At 45.2% G+C, this 25,480-nt stretch overlaps 1 protein-coding gene and 4 long non-coding RNA genes across 5 annotated transcripts in view; 3 read left to right on the plus strand and 2 right to left on the minus strand.

The window, feature by feature from the left end:
- Positions 1–949: 949 nt before the first annotated feature.
- LOC118379105 (glycogen phosphorylase, liver form-like) overlaps positions 950–25,480 on the minus strand; it is a 32,703-nt gene continuing 8,172 nt past the window's right edge. Inside the window, exons 4-21 of the mRNA XM_052496221.1 lie at positions 25,377–25,480; positions 21,483–21,614; positions 20,902–21,013; positions 18,275–18,357; positions 16,936–17,073; positions 16,750–16,842; positions 15,171–15,317; positions 14,300–14,463; positions 11,673–11,787; positions 11,447–11,548; positions 8,900–9,047; positions 8,610–8,668; positions 7,832–7,973; positions 5,293–5,500; positions 4,583–4,717; positions 3,991–4,057; positions 1,360–1,544; positions 950–1,106 (exon numbers count right to left, since the gene is read on the minus strand). Of these exons, the coding sequence (XP_052352181.1) occupies positions 1,001–1,106; positions 1,360–1,544; positions 3,991–4,057; positions 4,583–4,717; positions 5,293–5,500; positions 7,832–7,973; positions 8,610–8,668; positions 8,900–9,047; positions 11,447–11,548; positions 11,673–11,787; positions 14,300–14,463; positions 15,171–15,317; positions 16,750–16,842; positions 16,936–17,073; positions 18,275–18,357; positions 20,902–21,013; positions 21,483–21,614; positions 25,377–25,480 (2,240 nt within the window). The 3' untranslated portion in view covers positions 950–1,000. The remainder of the gene's footprint in view (positions 1,107–1,359; positions 1,545–3,990; positions 4,058–4,582; positions 4,718–5,292; positions 5,501–7,831; positions 7,974–8,609; positions 8,669–8,899; positions 9,048–11,446; positions 11,549–11,672; positions 11,788–14,299; positions 14,464–15,170; positions 15,318–16,749; positions 16,843–16,935; positions 17,074–18,274; positions 18,358–20,901; positions 21,014–21,482; positions 21,615–25,376) is intronic.
- On the plus strand, positions 1,948–3,171 carry LOC127915795 (uncharacterized). The gene is made up of 3 exons (XR_008092237.1): positions 1,948–2,280; positions 2,422–2,494; positions 3,078–3,171. It is a non-coding gene; the product is annotated as an uncharacterized LOC127915795 (long non-coding RNA).
- Positions 5,517–6,174, plus strand: LOC127915793 (uncharacterized). The gene is made up of 3 exons (XR_008092234.1): positions 5,517–5,848; positions 5,955–5,986; positions 6,071–6,174. It is a non-coding gene; the product is annotated as an uncharacterized LOC127915793 (long non-coding RNA).
- LOC127915796 (uncharacterized) lies at positions 7,392–7,870 on the plus strand. Its single transcript, XR_008092238.1, has 3 exons — positions 7,392–7,489; positions 7,584–7,724; positions 7,772–7,870. It is a non-coding gene; the product is annotated as an uncharacterized LOC127915796 (long non-coding RNA).
- On the minus strand, positions 21,628–25,370 carry LOC127915794 (uncharacterized). Its single transcript, XR_008092235.1, has 3 exons — positions 23,542–25,370; positions 22,222–23,410; positions 21,628–22,183 (listed from the first exon to the last, which is right to left on the minus strand). It is a non-coding gene; the product is annotated as an uncharacterized LOC127915794 (long non-coding RNA).

Here is a 25,480-nt window from a genome sequence, read left to right on the forward strand (position 1 = left end):
AGGATTTTTAATGAATTTATTTGCAAATTATGGTGGAAAATAAGTATTTGGTCACCTACAAACAAGCAAGATTTCTGGCTCTCACAGACCTGTCACTTCTTCTTTAAGAGGCTCCTCTGTCCTCCACTCGTTACCTGTATTAATGGCACCTGGATTTCTGTTCTCATTTTGTCATAGTTGAAGTGTACATATGATGAAAATTACAGGCCTCATCTTAAGTGGGAGAACTTGCACAATTGGTGGCCGACTAAATACTTTTTTGCCCCACTGTATATAAAATAAAAAAAACACACTACCGGCCAAAAGTTTTATAACACCTACTCATTCAAGAGTTTCTTTATTTGTACTTTTTTCCTACATTGTAACTATGAAATAACACATGGAATCATGTACCAAAAAGTGTTAAACTGATTTAAGTATATTTTATATTCTTCAAATAGCCACCCTTTGCCTTGATGACAGCTTTGCACACTCTTGGCATTCTCTCAACCAGCTTCAGCTGGAATGCTTTTCGAACAGCCTTGAAGGTGTTCCCACATATGCTGAGCACTTTTTGGCTGCTTTTGTCCGGTGGCTAAGCGTACCAACAGGACGGAACATAGTCTGTCCTTTGTCCTCACTGGAACTCTCATGGCAGCGTGTCCATGTTCTGAGTCAGATCTTGTATTGTACTAGTCTCTCTCATACTTGTCTGTAACCATGTTCATAATGTCGGGGCGGCAGCGTAGCCTAGTGGTTAGAGTGTTGGACTAGTAACCGGAAGGTTGCGAGTTCAAACCCCTGAGCTGACAAGGTCGTTCTGCCCCTGAACAGGCAGTTAACCCGCTGTTCCCAGGCAGTCATTGAAAATAAAAATGTGTTCTTAACTGACTTGCCTTGTTAAATAAAGGTAATTTTTTTTTTTTTAAGTTACTATTAGTTGAAAAATAAAACATTAAAATACATCAGATCAGAGACGATTAGATTTATTTTTAAGTAACAAATACAGAATATTTGAAAATTAAGGGTCATGATCAACTTTTTTTGATAACTTCACTTTCAAGTACAGTATGAGCCAGTTGGCAACTGAAAGACACGGTAAGAATCTGGTTGCAACAGTGTAGCACCTAGAAGACGGGGTCAGAAAAATAGAACACTGTTTGTTTATGCAGTCAACTGCTTTACATAAAGAGCTCCGTTTATGGAGTTACATATTTTCAGATTTTCCCTTTAAATAATGGCAGGCAATCTGGGGTGAAGTTTTCCCTAGGTACAGGTCAAGGATTAGCTTCCCCATCTCCCACTCCTAACCATTAAACTGACAAGAACAGCATCTAGGAGTAACTTCACCCTGGTCCACACCACACCAGGCAGCCTCACTTCTCCCGCAGCGCCCTGGCCGTCTCGTCGAGGGCCTCGCGTGGCTCATTGGGGGGTGGGATCTTCAGATCTGTAGGCTCCACCCCCCACACCTCCGTGGCGTAATCGGTGATGGTGCGGTCGCTAGAGAACTTCCCAGACGCAGCGATATTCTTGATCACCATCTTGGTCCACTCCCTCGGGTTCTAAGGGGAAAAAAACATGATATATATATATAGATATATAATGCCACTTTACTTTTACATTTTGGTCATTCAGCAATTTTTTAAAAATATACACACACACTTTTGTCTGAAAAGACTTGCAGTAGTGAGTGCAAACATGTTTATGGTAGCATGTAAACCCCTGTGGGAATTGAACCTACAAATTTGCTAACACCACTGTCTTACCTACTGCGCCACAAAGGACCACCTTAGAATGGTAATTGTGCCCAGATGTACCTTTTCTGCAGGACGATCCGTATCAGGCTCTACTGTAATCTATTCAGCAGGACGATCCGTATCAGGCTCTACTGTAATCTATTCAGCAGGATGGTCCGTATCAGGCTCTACTGTAATCTTTTCTGCAGGGTGATCCGTATCAGGCTCTACTGTAATCTAGTCAGCAGGATGATCCGTATCAGGCTCTACTGTAATCTATTCAGCAGGGTGATCCGTATCAGGCTCTACTGTAATCTAGTCAGCAGGATGATCCGTATCAGGCTCTACTGTAATCTAGTCAGCAGGATGATCCGTATCAGGCTCTACTGTAATCTAGTCAGCAGGATGGTCCGTATCAGGCTCTACTGTAATCTAGTCAGCAGGGTGATCCGTATCAGGCTCTACTGTAATCTAGTCAGCAGGATGATCCGTATCAGGCTCTACTAATCTAGTCAGCAGGGTGATCCGTATCAGGCTCTACTGTAATCTAGTCAGCAGGATGGTCCGTATCAGGCTCTACTGTAATCTAGTCAGCAGGATGATCCGTAATCAGGCTCTACTGTAATCTATTCAGCAGGATGGTCCGTATCAGGCTCTACTGTAATCTAGTCAGGATGGTCAGGCTCTACTGTAATCTATTCAGGTCCGTATCAGGCTCTACTGTAATCTAGTCAGCAGGGTGATCCGTATCAGGCTCTACTAATCTAGTCAGCAGGGTGATCCGTATCAGGCTCTACTGTAATCTAGTCAGCAGGATGGTCCGTATCAGGCTCTACTGTAATCTATTCAGCAGGATGATCCGTATCAGGCTCTACTGTAATCTAGTCAGCAGGATGATCCGTATCAGGCTCTACTGTAATCTAGTCAGCAGGATGGTCCGTATCAGGCTCTACTGTAATCTAGTCAGCAGGATGATCCGTATCAGGCTCTACTGTAATCTAGTCAGCAGGATGATCCGTATCAGGCTCTACTGTAATCTAGTCAGCAGGATGGTCCGTATCAGGCTCTACTGTAATCTATGCAGGATGGTCAGGATGGTCCGTGGTCCGTATCAGGCTCTACTGTAATCTAGTCAGCAGGGGTGATCCGTATCAGGCTCTACTGTAATCTAGTCAGCAGGGTGGTCAGGCTCTACTAATCTAGTCAGCAGGGTGGTCAGGCTCTACTGTAATCTAGTCAGCAGGATGGTCCGTATCAGGCTCTACTGTAATCTATTCAGCAGGATGGTCCGTATCAGGCTCTACTAATCTAGTCAGCAGGGTGATCCGTATCAGGCTCTACTGTAATCTAGTCAGCAAGATGATCCGTATCAGGCTCTACTGTAATCTATTCAGCAGGATGGTCCGTATCAGGCTCTACTGTAATCTATTCAGCAGGATGGTCCGTATCAGGCTCTACTGTAATCAGGCTTCCGCAGCATACCACCCTGCATCCCACTGCTGGCTTGCTTCTGAAGCAAAGCAGGGTTGGTCCTGGTTGGTCCCTGGATGGGAGACCAGATGCTGCTGGAAGTGGTGTTGGAGGGCCAGTAGGAGGCACTCTTTCCTCTGGTCAAAAAAAAAAAATCCCAATGCCCCAGGGCAGTGATTGGGGACATTGCCCTGTGTAGGGTGCAGTCTTTCAGATGGGATGTTAAAATAGATGTGTGGACTCTGTGGTCACTAAAGATCCCATGGTACTTATTGTTAGAGTAGGGGTGTTAACCCCGGTGTCCTGACTCTCTGTGGTCATTAAAGATCCCATGGCACTTATTGTTAGAGTAGGGGTGTTTAGCCAGGACACCAGGGTTAAGTCCCAATCTGGCCTTCATACCATCATGACAATCTAATCATCCCCAGCTTCTAACTGGCTCATTCATCTCCCCTGTAACTATTCCCCAGGTCGTTGCTGTAAAGGAGAATGTGTTCTCAGTCAACTTACCACGCTATTAGCTAGAGGTACATGGGCAATAATGATGATTACCTGATATAGTCATTATTAACTAGAGGTACATGGGGGATAATGATGATTACCTGATATAGTCATTATTAACTAGAGGTACATGGGGGATAATGATGATTACCTGATATAGTCATTATTAACTAGAGGTACATGAGGGATAATGATGATTACCTGATATAGTCATTATTAACTAGAAGTACATGGGGGATAATGATGATTACCTGATATAGTCATTATTAACTAGAGGTACATGGGGGATAATGATGATTACCTGATATAGTTCATTGACTTTCTCCTGGCACTTGATGTAGTCCTCATAGTCTGCAAACACCTTGAAGCTGAAGACAGAGACAGTCAATGTCATGACTCAGGAAGGACCGCAGCAGCCAACAGTACTGTAGCCATAGAAATACAATTACTGGAATCAACATTCCCATTCAAATTAATGTTCTGCGATGGGGTGTTGCAGTCAAATTGACTGGAGAGGCGTTCCTCGACCCCTCTGGTAATTCTATTTCTGCATCCCAAAATGGCATCCAAATCCTTTCAACAGTTGACTACTTTCGACCAGGGCCTGGTCAAAAGTAGTGCACTATATAGGGAATAGGGTGCCATAGGGCCTGGTCAAAAGTAGTGCACTATATAGGGAATAGGGTGCCATAGGGCCTGGTCAAAAGTAGTGCACTATATAGGGAATAGGGTGCCATAGGGCCTGGTCAAAAGTAGTGCACTATATAGGGAGCCATAGGGCCTGGTCAAAAGTAGTGCACTATATTGGGAATAGGGTGCCATAGGGCCTGGTCAAAAGTAGTGCACTATATAGGGAATAGGGTACCATTTTGGGGTTCACAGCCACTACCTACCGGTCATGGTTGAAAAGCATATTGGTGACGTCTTTGAAGAGCTCTGGTTGTTTGGGACAGAAGAATCCACTGTTGATCTGATCGATGGCTTGCTTCAGTTCTGGAATGTTCTGGTAATACGTCATGGCATCGTAGCTTAAGAGGAGAGAACAGGAAGAGCAGCAACATTTCTCACAACAAGACATCATAGTCACATCTCTACATTACAAGGTTTACAATAGAGCAACTTCCCTTTCAACCAAAACGGGTCAACGATGTGTTCATGGATGACTTACTCAGTAAATCAAACACGAGTCAAGATGCTTATTGAGTTAAGCATCGCATAACTTTATGGCGTGGTCGATGTGGTCGATGTGGTCGATGTGGCGCGGTCGATGTGGTCGATGTGGTCGATGTGGCGCGGTCGATGTGGTCGATGTGGCGCGGTCGATGTGGTCAATGTGGCCCATGTGGCGCGGTCGATGTGGTCGATGTGGCCCATGTGGCGCGGTCATGTGGTCGATGTGGCGCGGTCGATGTGGCGCGGTCGATGTGGTCGATGTGGCGCGGTCGATGTGGTCGATGTGGCGCGGTCGATGTGGTCGATGCGGTCGATTTGGCGCGGTCGATGTAACATTGCATAAAGTATGACCCTTAGATAAGTATTAGATATATTTTGTGAAAACAAACCCTACCCTCTATGTCCCCCTGTGTGTGTGTGTGTGTGTTACCCTTGTACGTCCATCTCTGCCACGTCCTCCACCCTCATGCCGAAGATGAACATGTTCTCCTCTCCAGCCTCCTCGGCCATCTCTACGTTGGCTCCGTCCATGGTGCCGATGGTGAGTGCTCCGTTCAGCATGAACTTCATGTTGCCAGTGCCGGATGCCTCCGTGCCAGCTGTGGAGATCTGCTCAGACAGGTCCGTGGCTGGGATTACTGTAGGGGGTAGATTACAGTAAGGTGGGAAATAGATTACAGTAAGGGGGGAAATAGATTACAGTAAGGTGGGAAATAGATTACAGTAAGGGGGAAATAGATTACAGTAAGGTGGGAAATAGATTACAGTAAGGTGGGAAATAGATTACAGTAAGGGGGAAATAGGTTACAGTAAGGGGGAAATAGGTTACAGTAAGGGGGAAATAGATTACAGTAAGGGGGAAATAGATTACAGTAAGGTGGGAAATAGATTACAGTAAGGTGGGAAATAGATTACAGTAAGGTGGGAAATAGATTACAGTAAGGGGGAAATAGATTACAGTAAGGTGGGAAATAGATTACAGTAAGGTGGGAAATAGATTACAGTAAGGGGGAAATAGATTACAGTAAGGGGGAAATAGATTACAGTAAGGGGGAAATAGATTACAGTAAGGGGGAAATAAGTTACAGTAAGGGGGAAATAGGTTACAGTAAGGTGGGAAATAGGTTACAGTAAGGGGGAAATAGGTTACAGTAAGGGGGGATAGATTACAGTAAGGTGGGAAATAGATTACAGTAAGGGGGAAATAGATTACAGTAAGGGGGAAATAGATTACAGTAAGGGGGAAATAGATTACAGTAAGGTGGGAAATAGATTACAGTAAGGTGGGAAATAGATTACAGTAAGGTGGGAAATAGATTACAGTAAGGGGGAAATAGATTACAGTAAGGTGGGAAATAGATTACAGTAAGGTGGGAAATAGATTACAGTAAGGGGGAAATAGATTACAGTAAGGGGGAAATAGATTACAGTGGGAGGGAAATAGATATAAAAAAACAGATCCATCTCTAATACAGGATACAGTTTATAGTGCACTACTTCTGACCAGGGCCCGATTTACATTTACATCGCTCATGTTAGTCATTCAGCAGACTCTTATCCAGAGAGACTTACAGTAGTGAGTCATTTAGCAGACCCTCTTATCCAGAGACTTACAGTAGTGAGCCATTTAACAGACTCTTACCCAGATAAACCTAATTGTTCCTGTAAGTCTAAGTTCATTGCTCAAGGGCACAGACACTTTTTTTTACCTAGCCAGCTTGGGGATTCAAACCAGCAACCTTTCGGTTATTGGCCCAATGTTCTTAACCGCTAGGCTACCTGGCACATTTTGGGGACACATTTAGCGCTACCTGTATCTAATAGAGTAACTGCCACTAAATGTAAATGAAGGACACAAAGTATATTGAAAGCAGGTGCTTCCACACAGGTGTAGTTCCTGGGCGAATTAAACAATTAACATCCCATCATGCTTAGGGTCACATAAAAATGTTGGGCAGGCCATTATTTTGGCTACGCCCTCACAGGATGACAATTCCCTCATCCACAGGGCACGAGTGGTCACAATGGTTTCATGAGCATGAAGACGATGTAAACCATATGCCCTGGCCGTCTCAGTCACCAGATCTCAACCTAATTACCTGGAGATTCTGAAGCGGTGCCTGAGACAGCGTTTTCCACCATCATCAACACACACACAACACAAAACACACAAAAAAAAACACAGAATGATGGAATTTCTCGTGGCAGAATGTTGTCGCATCCCTCCAATAGAGTTCTAGACATTTGTAGAATCTAGACCAAAGGTGCATTGAAGCTGTTCTGACTCACGGTGACCCAAAAACCCTTAAGACGCTTTATATGTTGACGTTTCCTTTATTTTGGCAGTTACCTGGACATCACTAATACTCCCACAAGGATAATGGTAATGCTTTTCCCCTGAAAAGGTAAGTATTATTTTGGCAGCATCATGTTATGGGTATGCTAGTCACTGGCAGGGACTGGAGAGTTTGTCAAGATCAAAATAAACATGAAAAAAGAGCAAAGCCCATGACTTTCACTAGCAACTGTAGATATATACACAGTACCTTTCTCAGCCAGAGAGACTCTGTAGTACTCCAGGTAGAGACAGTACCTTTCTCAGCCAGAGAGACTCTGTAGTTCTCCAGGTAGAGACAGTACCTTTCTCAGCCAGAGAGACTCTGTAGTACTCCAGGTAGAGACAGTACCTTTCTCAGCCAGAGAGACTCTGTAGTACTCCAGGTAGAGACAGTACCTTTCTCAGCCAGAGAGACTCTGTAGTTCTCCAGGTAGAGACAGTACCTTTCTCAGCCAGAGAGACTCTGTAGTACTCCAGGTAGAGACAGTACCTTTCTCAGCCAGAGAGACTCTGTAGTTCTCCAGGTAGAGACAGTACCTTTCTCAGCCAGAGAGACTCTGTAGTACTCCAGGTAGAGACAGTACCTTTCTCAGCCAGAGAGACTCTGTAGTACTCCAGGTAGAGACAGTACCTTTCTCAGCCAGAGAGACTCTGTAGTTCTCCAGGTAGATGACCTTCAGCTTGCTGCCCACCACAGGATCTTTGTTGACCACCTCTCCCACAGCCGTGATCAGCTTGATGATCATCTTGGCCATGTGGTACCCCGGCGCAGCCTGTAGAGGGAGACAAAGGATCCTTCTCAAATTCAGCTTTCCTCCATTCATGGGGTTGCATCCCAAAAAAAAAAAGGGTACCATTTTCCCTATATTTAGTGCACTACTTTTAACCAGGGCCCCCTAGGGGTCATGATAGTGCACTACTTTTTACCAGGGGCCCCCTAGGGGTCATGATAGTGCACTACTTTTTACCAGGGGCCCCTAGGGGTCATGATAGTGCACTACTTTTTACCAGGGGCCCCCTAGGGGTCATGATAGTGCACTACTTTTTACCAGGGGCCCCTAGGGGTCATGATAGTGCACTACCGTTTTACCAGGGGGCCTAGGGTGTCAATTAATTTCACTAGGGTGTCCCCTCTCCTCACTTCCATTTACATTTACATTCAAGTCATTTAGCAGACGTAGAAGAGCCACAGCTCCTCCCCTTCAAGCCTTTTCCTCCAATAGATGATGAAAACGAGGGGAGAGGGTGTAAGGAATACATGAAAGACACAGGGAGAATCTCAATTGCATTTCCTTGATTCCTCGCGTCCGCTTTCCTCCTCCTCAAAACCCCATTTGGATGAGAAAGTCAGGAGGTCAATTCTCTTTTCCGATATTGAGAGAAAGAGTTGAAGGTAGTCTGGAACGTACCTTGCCACCAATGATCACAGTCCGGGGAACAAAAGGTGCTTTTGGGTTCTTCCTGATGCCTTTAAAAAACAAAACAAATAAATAAAATATTTGATCAGATTTTAAACAATAAGGTGTTACTTATTGTAACGCCTAAATGAAGCCTTCATAACCCTTTATAAAAAAAGGCTACGTAGAAGCTTCACAGATCATATATAACCATGGGTCATCATAAGGCAGGTAGGCCCAAATGCCACCCTATTCCCTATTTGACAAAACTAGTGCACTACACACACAAACACACAACGTACGGTTGTACATGGTGACGATGTGAAGGCAGTTGAGGAGCTGGCGCTTGTACTCGTGAATCCTCTTGACGTGGACGTCGAACATGGAGGACGGGTTGATTTCCACCATGTACTCTTTCTCCAGGTACTGGGAAAACTTCTCCTTGTTATCCTGGGCACAGAAAGACATGATACACATGGCATTCTATTCCCTTTTAAGTGAATGTACTCCCTCTGACCAGGGGCCCTAATACCTCTGACCAGGGGCCCTAATACCTCTGACCAGGGCCCATAGGGCTCGCCACAAACAGTCAATGGGGATTTTTTACTTAAGTAGTTTTTTGGGGCATCTGTACTTTACTATTTATATTTTTCACTACTTTACTAAAGAAAATGTGGTACTTTTTACTCCATTAAATTCTCTCTGACACCCCCTGGCTATCTGTATTGATGTCTGAGTGTTGGAGTGTCCCCCTGGCTATCTGTAATGATGTCTGAGTGTTGGAGTGTTCCCCTGGCTATCTGTAAATGATGTCTGAGTGTTGGAGTGTCCCCCTGGCTATCTGTAATGATGTATGAGTGTTGGAGTGTCCCCCTGTAAAATGATGTCTGAGTGTTGGCTATCTGTGTTCCCCCCTGGCTATCTGTAAATGATGTCTGAGTGTTGGAGTGTGACCCTGGCTATCTGTAAATGATGTCTGAGTGTTGGAGTGTTCCCCTGGCTATCTGTAATGATGTCTGAGTGTTGGAGTGTCCTCCTGGCTATCTGTAATGATGTCTGAGTGTTGGCTAGTGTGACCCTGGCTATCTGTAATGATGTCTGAGTGTTGGAGTGTGACCCTGGCTATCTGTAAATGATGTCTGAGTGTTGGAGTGTGCCCCTGACTATCTGTAATGATGTCTGAGTGTTGGAGTGTGACCCTGGCTATCTGTAATGATGTTTGAGTGTTGGAGTGTGACCCTGGCTATCTGTAAATGAAAACCCCTAAAATAAAAAAAAAATTGTGTCCCTGGCTTCTTAAATATATAGTAAAAAATGATGTCTTTTTTTTTAAATCAAATCATTTCACTGTTGTAATTTTTCTTAATGTATATTTTGATGCAAATACATTTACTTTTGATACTTAAGAATATTTAAAACCCTAACTTAAATGATGTATTTTACCACCTATCTGTAAATGATGTCAGGAAGTATCTGTAAATGATGTCTGAGTGTTGGAGTGTCCCCCTGGCTATCTGTAATGATGTCTGAGTGTTGGAGTGTGACCCTGGCTATCTGTAAATGATGTCTGAGTGTTGGAGTGTCCCCCTGGCTATCTGTAATGATGTCTGAGTGTTGGAATGTGACCCTGGCTATCTGTAAATGATGTCAGTGTCCCCCTGGCTATCTGTAATGATGTCTGAGTGTTGGAGAACACAGAGGTTCCATTTGGGTTGCGTGTCCCCGTGTTGAACCAATGGGATTCAATATATGTAAAAAAGATCTTTTTTTTTTTTAAATAGTAACATCAGCAACAAGCCCCAAATACATTTACTTTTGATACCTAGGAACAAAAACCCCAAACTTTTATTTTACTCATGGTTTTACTGTGACTTTTACTTTTACTCTCTACGCTTTACTACAGTATGACATGCTACTTGTACCACCGCAGGAAGTAGAACACAGAGGTATCTTTACTACTGTTTACGTACCACCGAGTTTGCATGGCATTATATGACATGGTCAACTTCCAGGTTCTACGCCAGTATTTGCATGGCATTATATCTTTATGGTCAACTTCCTGTTTACGCAGGAAGTTTGCATGGCATTATATATGGTCAACTTCCTGTTTTTACGCCAGTTTGCATGGCATTATATATGGTCAACATCCTGTTTACGCCGAGTTTGCATGGCATTATATATGGTCAACATCCTACTTTACCACCGAGTTTGCATGGCATTATATAGTGGTCATCTTTACTGTTGACATCCTACGTGCCACCGAGTTTGCATGGCATTATATATGGTCAACTTCTTTACTGTTTACGTGCCACCGAGTTTGCATGGCATTCCATTTGGTCAACTTCCTGTTTAACCAATGGGATCAGTTTGAATGGAAAAATCTTATGAAATGGTCAACTTCCTGCAACGCCCCAACAGTTTGCAAATGGCATTATATATGGTCAACTTCCTGTCTGCGCTGAGTTTGCATGGCAATTATATGGTCAACTTCCTGTCTGCGCCAAGTTAGCATGGAATTAGAGTTCCACACTGATGTGTACTCAGTGTATTTATTCAGTTGGTTGGATTGTTTCTTTGGCTGGAACATTGTTTTTATCCATGGGGGGTCATTTTCTGCCAATATATTATATTACAACATTACTGGCATGGTTCTGAGCCATTTCCCAATAGTAATATTGGCAGAAAATGCCCCCCCCCCCAGGTTAAAAACAATGTTCCAGCCAAGCAAACAATCCAACCAACTGAATAAATAGAGTAAATAAACAGAGTAGAACTCACAAATATGCCCCATGATCCATTATAGGCCATGCATGTTGACTGTTGTTAATGAATGGGTGGGGAGACTTTACCTGCTTGACTTTAGACACATCTCTAATGAAGGTATCATCGTCTACCAGCTCATTGAGCTTCTGTAACTGGCTGAGGTCCTTCACATATTCCTCCCCAATGGCCTAGAAACATGTAGACGAAGTACATGAAGGTGACATAGCAGATTAGCAAAGAAAATTGCATTCAAAAGATACAGGAATATCAAGAGAGATAAAAAAAACGGACAATCAAAGATGCCAATCAAACCTCAGCAATGAGCTCAGCCAATCCCGGGTTACAGAGGAGGAGCCAGCGTCTAGGAGTGATGCCATTGGTCTTGTTCTGGAACTTCTCCGGTTCTAATTCGCTGAAGTCTCGGAACCTTTCAGAACAAAAAAATTAATTATATTTTAGATTCTAGAAGGACGGTAGAATCGTGTTCAATAAGGCCCACCGTACCAAAACAGTTTAACAACAATATAACAGAAGGTTTACATTGAAAAAATATTTTTATTTAAACGAGGCAAGTCAGTTAAGAACAAATTATTATTTACAATGACGGCCTACCGGGGAACAGTGGGTTAACTGCCTTGTTCAGGGGCAGAACGACACACTCCAACCACTAGGCTACCTGCCGCCCCTACACTCTAACCACTAGGCTACCTGCCGCCCCTACACTCTAACCACTAGGCTACCTGCCGCCCCTACACTCTAACCACTAGGCTACCCTGCCGCCCCTACACTCTAACCACTAGGCTACCCTGCCGCCCCTACACTCTAACCACTAGGCTACCCTGCCGCCCCTACACTCTAACCACTAGGCTACCCTGCCGCCCCTACACTCTAACCACTAGGCTACCCTGCCGCCCCTACACTCTAACCACTAGGCTACCCTGCCGCCCCTACACTCTAACCACTAGGCTACCTGCCGCCCCTACACTCTAACCACTAGGCTACCCTGCCGCCCCTACACTCTAACCACTAGGCTACCCTGCCGCCCCTACACTCTAACCACTAGGCTACCCTGCCGCCCCTACACTCTAACCACTAGGCTACCCTGCCGCCCCTACACTCTAACCACTAGGCTACCCTGCCGCCCCTACACTCTAACCACTAGGCTACCCTGCCGCCCCTACACTCTAACCACTAGGCTACCCTGCCGCCCCTACACTCTAACCACTAGGCTACCCTGCCGCCCCTACACTCTAACCACTAGGCTACCTGCCGCCCCTACACTCTAACCACTAGGCTACCCTGCCGCCCCTACACTCTAACCACTAGGCTACCCTGCCGCCCCTACACTCTAACCACTAGGCTACCTGCCTACACTCTAACCACTAGGCTACCCTGCCGTACACATCTGAACCACTAAGCTGTTACTCTAACCACAGGCCTAGAATAACCACTAGGATGAACCATCTACACATCTGAGAGAAAGCACCCTGTTCCTGTCAGGGAGAACCACAGCCTAGATGAACCATCATACACATCTGGCTAGAAAGCTGTTACTGTCAGGGAGAATACAGCAGAGATGAACCATCATACACATCTAACCACTGCCTACTGTCAGCCCCTACACTAACCACTAGGCTATGAACCATCCCCTACACATCTGAACCACTAGCTGCCTCCTACTGTCCACTAGGCTAGAATAACCACTAGGCACCCTGCCTCCATCTACACTCTAACCACTAGCCTACCTGCCGCCCTACACTCTAACCACTAGGCTACCCTGCCGCCCCTACACTCTAACCACTAGGCTGACCCTGCCGCCCCTACACTCTGAACCACTGTTACTGCCAGGGAGAATACAACCACTATGAACCATCTTACACATCTGAACCACTGGCTACCCTGTCAGGGAGAATAACCACTAGGATGAACCATCTTACCACATCTGAGAGAAACCTGTTACTGTCAGGGAGAATAACCAGCAGAGATGAACCATCTTACCACTAGTCTTGATGATGTTAACCACTAGGCTACCCTGCCGCCCCTCACTCTAACCACTAGGCTACCCTGAGATCCCACTAGGCACAGGTGAGCCATGGCTTGACCCCCTCACTCTTCCCCTGCCGTCCCTCCTCGAACCACTAGGCTATCCCTGCCGCCCCTACACTCTAACCATGTCCCTGGGAAGAGAGCTGAAACTAGGCTACCCTGCCTCCCCACACAGAAACCACTGGCTCAGCTGGTCCCACACTCTAACCACTATCCCTCCTAAAAACCACATGATTCTGCCAATCTAACCACAGGCTCCGGCCCCTATCTGACCACTAGGCTACCCTGCCGCCCCTACACTCAACCATGTCTATGGGTGAATTAACCACTAGGAGGGCCGCTGATGGGGACCGGCTGAGTGTCCCCCTCTTCTAACCACTAGGCTACCCTGCCGCCCCTACACTCTAACCACTCAGGCTATCAATGTATTCTAACCACTTAGGCTAGGGAGCCGCCCAGTCTAACCACTAGGCTACCCTGCCGCCCCTACACTCTAACCACTAGGCTACCCTGCCGCCCCTACACTCTAACCACTAGGCTACCCTGCCGCCCTCAGTCTAACCACTAGGCTACCCTGCCGCCCCTGACTCTAACCACTAGGCTACCCTGGTACATCTAACCACTAGGCTACCCTGCCTCCCCACACTCTAACCACTAGGCTACCTGCCACCCAGGTTTCAGACATTGGGAGTTTCTCTTACACAACCTAGAAAGCCCCATCGTACACATCTGAGCTGTTACAGTCAGGGAGAATACAGCAGAGATGCCCCATCATACACATCTGAGAGAAAGCTGTTACTGTCAGGGAGAATACAGCAGAGATGAACCATCTTACACATCTGAGAGAAAGCTGTTACTGTCAGGGAGAATACAGCAGAGATGAACCATCTTACACGTCAGTCTTGATGATGTTAGAGTGTATCTCAGCGACTCCGTTGACGGCGTGAGATCCCACGATGCACAGGTGAGCCATGTTGACCCTCTTTCCCCCGTCCTCCTCGATCAGAGACATCCTGCGTATCCGATCCATGTCCTCTGGGAAGAGAGCTGAAATCTCCTGGATCAACACCAGAAACACACTGTGTCAGCTGGTCCCAATCTGCTCCATATCCCTCCTAAAAACCACATGATTCTGCCAATCTGAAGAGTCCGGTTATTGACACAGTACAAGCAGCATGTCTATGGGTGAATTAGGGCCAAGAGGAGGGAGCTGATGGGGACCGGATGAGTGTCCATGAGTCTTGTAAGGGGGATACATTTCAAGTCATTCAGTATCAATGTATTCATACGCTTAGCAGGGAGCACAGCCCAGTCTATAGTGGTACATCAGTCAGAATACCACCCACTGAACCCAGTCTATAGTGGTACATCAGAATAGGACCCACTGAACCCAGTCTATAGTGGTACATCAGAATACGACCCACTGAACCCAGTCTATAGTGGTACATCAGAATACGACCCACTGACCCCAGTCTATAGTGGTACATCAGAATACGACCCACTGAACCCAGTCTATAGTGGTACATCAGAATACGACCCACTGAACCCAGTCTATAGTGGTACATCAGAATACGACCCACTGAACCCAGTCTATAGTGGTACATCAGAATACGACCCACTGAACCCAGTCTATAGTGGTACATCAGAATACCACCCACTGAACCCAGTCTATACAGTACGTACATCAGAATACCACCCACTGAACCCAGTCTATAGTGGTACATCAGAATACCACCCACTGAACCCAGTCTATACAGTACGTACGTCCAGGTGTCCCTGGTTGATCCTGTAGATGATCTGAAGGTGTCTGGGTAGCAGGGTCTCCAGCAGTCCAATGGGCCAGCGCTCCAGAGCCTCGGGAAGCACCGTGTGATTGGTGTACGCAAAGGTCCGCTTGGTGATGGCCCACGCCTGATAGGAAAGAGCAATGGTTCTAATAGCGCAGTACACACTGAATGACGTAGCCTGGTCACTTTAAATCATGTTTACACACGGCTTTACTCATCTCATATGACTAAAATATATCAGAATAGACAACGCCAGTACAACATTGCTCATCCAAATATTTATACATTTCTTAATTCCATTACTTTTAGATGTGCGTATTGTTAGATACTGCTGCACTGTTGGAGCCAGGAACACAAGCATTTAGTTAGATCCTAGCTCCAACAGTGCAGTAGTAACACAAGCATTTAGTTAGATACTGCTGCACTGTTGGAGCCAGGAACACAAGCATTTAGTTAGATCCTAGCTCCAACAGTGCAGTAGTAACACAAGCATTTAGTTAGATATTACTGCACTGTTGGAGCTGGGAATACAAGCATTTAGTTAGATACTACTGCACTGTTGGAGCTAGAAACACAAGCATTTCTCTACACCCGCATTCTGCTAAATATGTTAGAATAACACAAGCATTTAGTTAGATACTACTGCACTGTTGGAGCTAGAATAACACAAGCATTTAGTTAGATACTGTTTTGTGCTCTATACTCTGTGTTTGTACAGACAGACATCTGAGCACTTGTTCTATGACATAAAGTTGCTTCAAGGTGCTGCGCTGCATGGCTTTAGGGTTCAAGGTGCTGCATGGCTTTAGGGTTCAAGGCGCTGCATGGCTTTAGGGTTCAAGGCGCTGCATGGCTTTAGGGTTCAAGGCGCTGCATGGCTTTAGGGTTCAAGGCGCTGCATGGCTTTAGGGTTCAAGGCGCTGCATGGCTTTAGGGTTCAAGGCGCTGCATGGCTTTAGGGTTCAAGGCGCTGCATGGCTTTAGGGTTCAAGGCGCTGCATGGCTTTAGGGTTCAAGGCGCTGCATGGCTTTAGGGTTCAAGGCTGCATGGCTTTAGGGTTCAAGGCGCTGCATGGCTTTCAGGTGCTGCATGGCTTTAGGGTTCAAGGTGCTGCATGGCTTTAGGGTTCAAGGTGCTGCATGGCTTTAGGGTTCAAGGTGCTGCATGGCTTTAGGGTTCAAGGCGCTGCATGGCTTTAGGGTTCAAGGCGCTGCATGGCTTTAGGGTTCAAGGCGCTGCATGGCTTTAGGGTTCAAGGCGCTGCATGGCTTTAGGGTTCAAGGCGCTGCATGGCTTTAGGGTTCAAGGCGCTGCATGGCTTTAGGGTTCAAGGTGCTGCATGGCTTTAGGGTTCAAGGTGCTACATGGCTTTTCACTCATCTACCCAACACACCACACACACAAAGACTTATTATGCAAGTTTAGATAAAGTTATCAAGTTTTATTATTATTTATTATATTATTATTTTATTATTTTAGTTTAGATAAAGTTTGTGGTTTTATTTTCATACAATAAATAATCAGTTTCATCCTCTCCCCCTTTTTAAAAACGCACCGTGTCCCAGTCAAGTTTCTCAACGTCCACAAAGACCCTCATGAGCTCTGGGATGGCCATGGCAGGATGAGTGTCATTCAGCTGGATGGCCACCTGTCAACACACAACAAAAAAAAAGAACAACCAACTGTATTTGTTGTTGTTAGGATTCAGTGGAGTCATGATAAAAATCAGTAAGTAACCTACTTTCTCTGGGAAGCTGTCGAAGGAAACCGGGCCGGAGGAGCCCTTCTTGGAGTTCTTGAAGCGCCGGATGATGTCCTGGAGGGTAGCAGCCACCACGAAGTACTCCTGCTTCAGCCGCAGCTCCTTCCCTTCAAAGAACTACAACAAATCAAATCTAATGTTATTGGTCCCATGGTTAGCAGATGTTAATGGTCCCATGGTTAGCAGATGTTAATGGTCCCATGGTTAGCAGATGTTATTGGTCCCATGGTTAGCAGATGTTAATGGTCACATACATGGTTAGCAGATGTTATTGGTCCCATGGTTAGTGAAATGTTATTGGTCCTGGTTAGTTCAGATGTTATGGTCCCATGTTAACCCATGGTTAGTAATGTTAGCTGGTCCCATGGTTAGCAAAACTTACTACCTTATAGACAGATGTTATTGGTCCCATGGTTAGCAGATGTTATTGGTCCCATGGTTAAAGATGTATGGTCCCATAAAGATGTTATTGAATGGTTAGTGATGGTCCAGAACGGCATAGGTCAAGATACAGTAGATGGTACTGGCTTCAGACCTGCCTTTATATAAATACCCAGGTTAGAAATACCCATGGTTCTGACCTTAACCACTGGCTTCAGACCTGCCTTTATGTTAATGGTCACATGGTCCAGATGTTAATGGTCACATGGTTCAAGCCTTAACCACATGGTTAGCAGATGTTAATGGTCACAAGTACCAGGTCCTTTGAAATACATGGTTCTGACCTTGTAAATGTTGTCCTTCTAGTTCCACTGCATGTCATAAGTAATGCAACAATTCCAAAACTACTACCTTATAGACACAAGTCTGGGGATAAAGAATATGTACAAAAGATATAAATGAGTGATGGTACATGTAATGTAATGTATTGAGTGCAGTATATACATATGAGATGAGTATGTGGAGGAATCAAGGTGTGCGTGCCGAAATGGCACCCTATACGTTATAGTGCACTAATATTGACCAGGACCTATTGGGTAGTGCACTACTTTAGACCAGGGCTTATCGGGAAACATCCACAAATAGGAGGGGGAGAAAACAAGAGGTGCCAAGTGAGAATTAAAACACACACACACACACACACACACACACACACACACACACGGGGCCCAGTTGGTAGAGCATGGTGGTTGCAACACCAGGGTTGTGGGTTCAATTCCCACGAGGGGACCAGTGTGTGAAAAAAAAAAAAATCATTGAATATGTATGCACTCAATATTTTAAGTCGCTCTGGATAAGAGCGTCTGCTAAACGACACGAAAGAGAGCAGGAGGGAGACAAAACACCTACGTGGTCAATTTACCAATCTAGAACTTACGTTATCGTTGGGGTAAAGCACACGAGAAATATTCTCCGCCAGATTCCTGTCCAGAACGGCTTGGATGTAATCTCCAACATTGACTGAGGAGACATAGAATGACACATAGAAGTGATTTAACAGGGACCTTAATGGGAGAGGACATAGAAGTGAATTTGATTTATTTTACCTTTTATTTAACTAGGCAAGTCAGTTAAGAACAAATTCTTATTTTCAATCACGGCCTAGGAACAGTGGGTTAACTGCCTGTTCAGGGGCAGAACGACAGATTTGTACCTTGTCAGCTCGGGGATATGAATTTGCAACCTTTTCGGTTACTAGTCCAACGCTCTAACCACTAGGCTACCCTGTCTTAAATGGGAGAGCACATAGAAGTGATTTAACAGGGACATTAATGGGAGAGGACATAGAAGTGATTTAACAGGGACATTAATGGGAGAGGACATAGAAGTGATTTAACAGGGACATTAATGGGAGAGGACATAGAAGTGATTTAACAGGGACATTAATGGGAGAAGACATAGAAGTGATTTAACAGGGACATTAATGGGAGAGGACTAGAAGATTTCTGTTTCTCAGGAGAAGAAACAGGGACATTAATATTATTCACTAGACTCAACGGTTCAATGCTGTCATCATTCAGGCCTGGATTCTAACTTGAGACTTTCTTCCTCCGAAGTGATTTACATTGGCAGAAACATAGAAGTGATTTAGTTGACAGGGTCCTTGCATCTCAAGTTAGAGTCAAAGTTAGCTCTGGTCCATGGTGTTAGTGTGGCTTGCTAAAGTGCTTGCATCTCAAGTTAGAATCAAAGTTAGCTCTGGTCCATGGTGTTAGTGATTTAACAGGCTTAATGCTTGAAGAATTAATGGCTGTTTAACAGGGACATTAGGGAGCTGTATTAACGCCCTGGACCAGAGCTTTAGCTCTGGTAGGCAGGTGATTAACAAAAATGTAATGTCATCCTCCTGGCCACTGTCATGAACGTGGCCCTTTTTGGGACATTAATCGAGAGGACATAGTGGACATTAATGGGAGCATCCCCATCTGGTGGAGAAGCCAGGTTTAACAACCCGGTCCGTTTTGTTTCATGCCACATTACCATAACTCTGTTTATACAGGTGCCTCCATTATGAGGTTTGCGTCTAATTATTGTAGAAAACGAATGAGTAAAGATGAAACTATTTGTGAAATTATGTAATGTGATTTTAAACCGTTAATGTGAGAGAATTGAAATTCTCACAGAGGGAGCGAAGGTTTGAGTAGAGTCCACAAAAACCTCAGTATAAGCCAAAGTTGTTATGGTTGTTGAATTCCTAACTAAACCACGTGGAGCATTGGCTACACGGGCGGAAATGGTTCAACTCTGAGACTATCGATCCCAACAGAATAAGAGCAAATCTTAGATACTAATTATTAGTCTGCAGCTAGAAATTGTCAACCTGAGATGCGAGGACCGACAACCGCCGAAACATCTATTCCATGAGAAATATTTCTGAAAGGTACTCCGAAGTATCCATTCTAACCACAAAAGACTTCAGGGAAGCAGAGAGAGACGCTCAGATGAACCTTCAACAGAAGGACTGATGATTCCAACCAAGATCACGATGACACTGAGCGTAAATAAAAAAATAAATAAAAAAAATTATATATATATATATATATATATATTGATTGCAATTATTTCCGAATGAGTGAGCGTTCACGTGCAAAGGATTACAATTTCAATTAATATAATTATCAACTGTGAAGTGACTCCTCAGTCCACACCCACCTCAGTCCACACCCACCTCAGTCCACACCCACCTCAGTCCACACCCACCTCAGTCCACACCCACCTCAGTCCACACCCACCTCAGTCCACACCCACCTCAGTCCACACCCACCCACCACACCCACCTCAGTCCACACCCACCTCAGTCCACACCCACCTCCACACCCACCTCAGTCCACCCACCTCAGTCCACACCCACCTCAGTCCACACCCACCTCAGTCCACACCCACCTCAGTCCACACCCACCTCAGTCCACACCCACCTCAGTCCACACCCACCTCAGTCCACACCCACCTCAGTCCACACCCACCTCAGTCCAAGCCATCATATCAGCTTAGACCACTAGGGAACCTCCCCTATCATTTTCTTGTAACCATATCTACTGTTTGTTTATGCTTTTCTGTGCTTATTTAGTTAGTAAATAAATTATAAATACAATTGGTGTTTGGATGACTCAGTGATGACTGGGTTCGTTCAGATAACCAACAATTTACGACGTTTAGAATGAGATTAATTAATAGAAGAGTTAAAGAAATCTGAAGAGATATATTAGGAAAAGTATAACTTTATAATCTGAAGATGTTTCTTGGTGCCCTGACTTCCTAGTTAATTACATTTACATAGTTTGTTTAATCACGTAATAATAATAATTACAGAGAATTGATTTGATAAATTAACAGTCTTCAATCTCATGGCAGCTGTATTAACGCCCTGGACCAGAGCTAGCTCTGAGTAGGCAGGGTTACAAAAAAGTAATGTCATCCTCCTGGCCACTGTCATGACGTGGCCCTTTCTGGGTATCGAGTGTGGCATCCCCACACTACACATACCCAAGACACGACACCACTTACAGTCCATCAGGTTGAAGTCGTTGGGAGCTCTGGCAGACCACAGCCTCATGGTGTTGACTGTGTTGTTCATATATCCAGGGATGGGTGTGTCATAAGGCATAGCAAGGACCACCTATAGAGGCAAGGCATTGTGGGGAATTAAGGAATTAAGATTAGGTTGAAGATGAAGATTAAAATGTCAGATTTATTCATCATCTTAAAACTTCCTCCCAAATAAGATTAAGGGTCAATTCAAGATGATTGATAAATAAATAAAAATACCAAAGTCAATAAAATCATAGATATGCAGGTACTTAGTGAGTCAACCTGTGGGAAGAATTGGGAACACTTGCATTTAACATTATAAATATCAGTAACACTTTTAGCAAAGTTGAATAACGACCAAAACAATCTTTTTAACACCACAACGAACCCTTAGTTGCTGTTATACCTGTGTAATAACACAAGTGAGTACATTAGAAAATGCATCTCAAATCCCCATCAGATATGCAGGTACTAAGTGGTACAACTTAGCGCTATTATCAGCATGTTTCAACATTTTTTTTTAAAAAGGTAGTTTTCATTATCATGACTGTAGGTACCTGTGTATCCACCCATTTGGCCCCTCCCTTAGACTCCTCCACTCTGCCGTAGAAGTGCACTGGTAGCATGTACTCAGGGCGGGCCTTCTCCCAAGGGTTACCATGACGCAGCCAATCGTCTGCTTCTTCCACCTAGGAGCAAGCCAATCACAAGACAACATACTAAATCGAATGTGTGACTAAGCAAAACTTGACATGGGTCAATATGTTGAATAGAACCATAGCCTGGTCTCAGATCAGTTTGTGTTCTTGCCAACTCCAGCGCTCATTGTCAAGCCAGTGGCATGACAACACAAACCGTGGTAGTCAGGCTAATAAAGCCGTAGATGGTCCATGTACAGCAGTAGTAGAAGTACAGTACAGTGTAGTATAGTTCCAGTACACATACAGATAGACAGTACAGTGTAGTATAGTTCCAGTACACATACAGATAGACAGTACAGTGTAGTATAGTTCCAGTACACATACAGATAGACAGTACAGTGTAGTATAGTTCCAGTACACATACAGATAGACAGTACAGTCTAGTATAGTTCCAGTACACATACAGATAGACAGTACAGGATATAAGCTGCCTCTAACATCATTTTAGAGAATTTGGCAGTAGGTCCAAACGGCCTCACAACCGAAGTCCACGTGTCACCACACCAGCCCACGACCTCCACATCCAGCTTCTTAACCTGTGGGATCGTCTGAGACACCTGGGCAGCTGATGAAACTGTGGGATCGTTTGAGACACCTGGGCAGCTGATGAAACTGTGGGATCGTCTGAGACACCTGGGCAGCTGATGAAACTGTGGGATCGTCTGAGACACCTGGGCAGCTGATGAAACTGTGGGATCGTCTGAGACACCTGGGCAGCTGATGAAACTGTGGGATCGTCTGAGACACCTGGGCAGCTGATGAAACTGTGGGATCGTCTGAGACACCTGGGCAGCTGATGAAACTGTGGGATCGTCTGAGACCAGCCACAAGCTTTTGATAGGACACACCTGTCAAGGTGGCTGGACAATCTTGGCAAAGGAGAAATGCTCACTAACAGAGATGTAAACACACGTGTGCACAACATTTAGAAGAAATAAGCTTTTTGTACATATGGAACATTTATGGGATATTTGATTTCAGCTCAGGGACCAACACTGTCACGAGTCCGACCGAGGGTGTTTCCCCTTCCCGGGCGGGTGGCGCTCGGCGGTCGTCATCACCGGCCTATTAGCTGCCACTGATTGTTTTTCCTCTCCCTCCTTGTATGTTTAGTGGTAGCACCTGTTCATGTTTAATTAGTTTAATTAGTTTGTCTTTATTAGACAGCCGGCCCGCCTGGTTGTTGTGCGGGATTATTTTCATTGTAACCTTCGGCTCTGTTGTAGAGGTACGTGTTTAGTGCCTAGTCGTGTATTTCTTCATTGTAATTTTTCCCCTGTGTTTGGGAACGTTACTTTTGTGAGCACCCTGTGGTGCGTTGATGCTAGTAAAAGACGCACAGCATTGAACTCTGTCTCCTGCATTTTGACTCCACACCCATGACACCCGGAGCATTACAAACACTTTACATGAGTCGATATATTTGTTCAGTATAATAATAATTTGCGGACCCCTGGGGGGGGGGGGGGGCCCAGTTTGCTCTAGATTTTTATTTATTTTACCTTCATTTAACTAGGCAAGTCAGTTTAGAACAAATTCTTATTTTCAATGACGGCCTGGGAACAGTGGATTAAACTGCCTGTTCAGGAGCAGAACGACAGATTTTGTACCTTGTCAGCTCAGGGGTTTGAACTTGGAACCTTCCGGTTACTAGTCCAACACTAACCACTAGGCTACCCTGCCGCCTCTACACTCTAACCACTAGGCTACCCTGCCGCCTCTACACTCTAACCACTAGGCTACCCTGCCGCCTCTACACTCTAACCACCAGGCTACCCTGCCCCCTCTACACTCTAACCACTAGGCTACCCTGCCCCCTCTACACTCTAACCACCAGGCTACCCTGCCACCTCTACACTCTAACCACCAGGCTACCTGCCACCTCTACACTCTAACCACCAGGCTACCCTGCCACCTCTACACTCTAACCACCAGGCTACCCTGCCGCCTCTACACTCTAACCACCAGGCTACCCTGCCGCCTCTACACTCTAACCACCAGGCTACCCTGCCGCCTCTACACTCTAACCACCAGGCTACCCTGCCGCCTCTACACTCTAACCACCAGGCTACCCTGCCGCCTCTACACTCTAACCACCAGGCTACCCTGCCGCCTCTACACTCTAACCACCAGGCTACCCTGCCGCCTCTACACTCTAACCACCAGGCTACCCTGCCGCCTCTACACTCTAACCACCAGGCTACCCTGCCGCCTCTACACTCTAACCACCAGGCTACCCTGCCGCCTCTACACTCTAACCACCAGGCTACCCTGCCGCCTCTACACTCTAACCACCAGGCTACCCTGCCGCCTCTACACTCTAACCACCAGGCTACCCTGCCGCCTCTACACTCTAACCACCAGGCTACCCTGCCGCCTCTACACTCTAACCACCAGGCTACCCTGCCGCCTCTACACTCTAACCACCAGGCTACCCTGCCGCCTCTACACTCTAACCACCAGGCTACCCTGCCGCCTCTACACTCTAACCACCAGGCTACAAATACAACAGCTGAGCTTCTCATTCTAAAACGTTTCTTCATTCAGTCAGTGTGATCTGACTGAACGATGGTCTAAAGACGTGGGGCCCCGTTTCAAAATACCGTTGAGGCCCCCCCCAAACTAGAAATTTCCCCACAGACCTGCTGCTATTATTACACAACTTAATATAACTTTCATGTACGCTTTTAATTTCAGAATAAAAATAAACACAATAGGCCATACATAATTGTTTTGAACACATTGTCATAATATTATATATATATATTTTAATTATTTTTTTATCAGTGATATATATATATATATATATTTTTATCAGTGGGGCCCCCTGGGCAGCCGGGGTTAATTTCAATTGAAATCCACCCCTGTCACACTGTTGCAGTCCAGGCTGGAGCCATAGAGAGGAAGGATGTGGGTCGCCTCAGTGTTGCAGACCTGGAACCTTTCAAATACATTTTAGCGTTCGCTCTAATCTGATTGGACTCTTAGGTGTCAAATGGGCAGGATTATTCGATTGGTTCCACTGCATCAAACAAGCCCAGATAAAGTATTAGAAATTATTTTGAATAGTATTTGAACCCAGGTCTGCGGTGTCGGTCAATCATTTAACAGAAAGAGGTTTGCTGCTGCCTGTCTTCACTCTTTTGAAGTGGTGAAACACTGGCTTTTATCCCAAATAGCACCCTATTCCCTACATAGTGCACTATGTTTGACTAGGCCCCTGGTCCAAAGTAGTACACTACATAGGGAATAGGGTGCCATTTGGGACCAGTGCCTGTTGCGATAGCCTTCTCAACCTCTGAGCCAACCAATCGACGTGTTGTTGCCCTTGTTTTGGATTCTGATAACAACCTACAGTACATTACACACACCGGAGGGGTTTTGGCCTTTTCAATCTGGGCTGTGTGTTTGCAGTGCAATGCACTTCTGAACGCTGAACTAGATGGTTTTGACTATTCATTGACTGATGTGAAGTGGCATGTATGAAACCTGAAACCTGTCCTCTACATAACGAATAGTGTTGTAGAAGTTACACTCTACTGCAAAGAATGAAATCCTTGTGGTTTGTCATTGTTAAAATAAGTGTATCTAATAGGGTAAGACAGTTTAATTAAGCTCGTGATGCATTTATTAATTATATTCTCCAAGAATCAAATGATTCATCTCAATAATTTAGTCAAAAACCTGGATGTATCCATCCCAGATTGCCCCTTTAAAATGCAGTGGAATAAAGCAGAGAAGGGTTGTTACCTGCCAGCCGTTCTTGATCTTCTGATTGAAGATCCCATACTCATAACGGATGCCATAACCGTACGCTGCCAGGCCCAGGGTGGCCATGGAGTCCAGGAAACATG

The sequence above is a fragment of the Oncorhynchus keta genome, chromosome 35 (assembly GCF_023373465.1).
Source record: "Oncorhynchus keta strain PuntledgeMale-10-30-2019 chromosome 35, Oket_V2, whole genome shotgun sequence".
Lineage (NCBI taxonomy): Eukaryota > Metazoa > Chordata > Actinopteri > Salmoniformes > Salmonidae > Oncorhynchus > Oncorhynchus keta.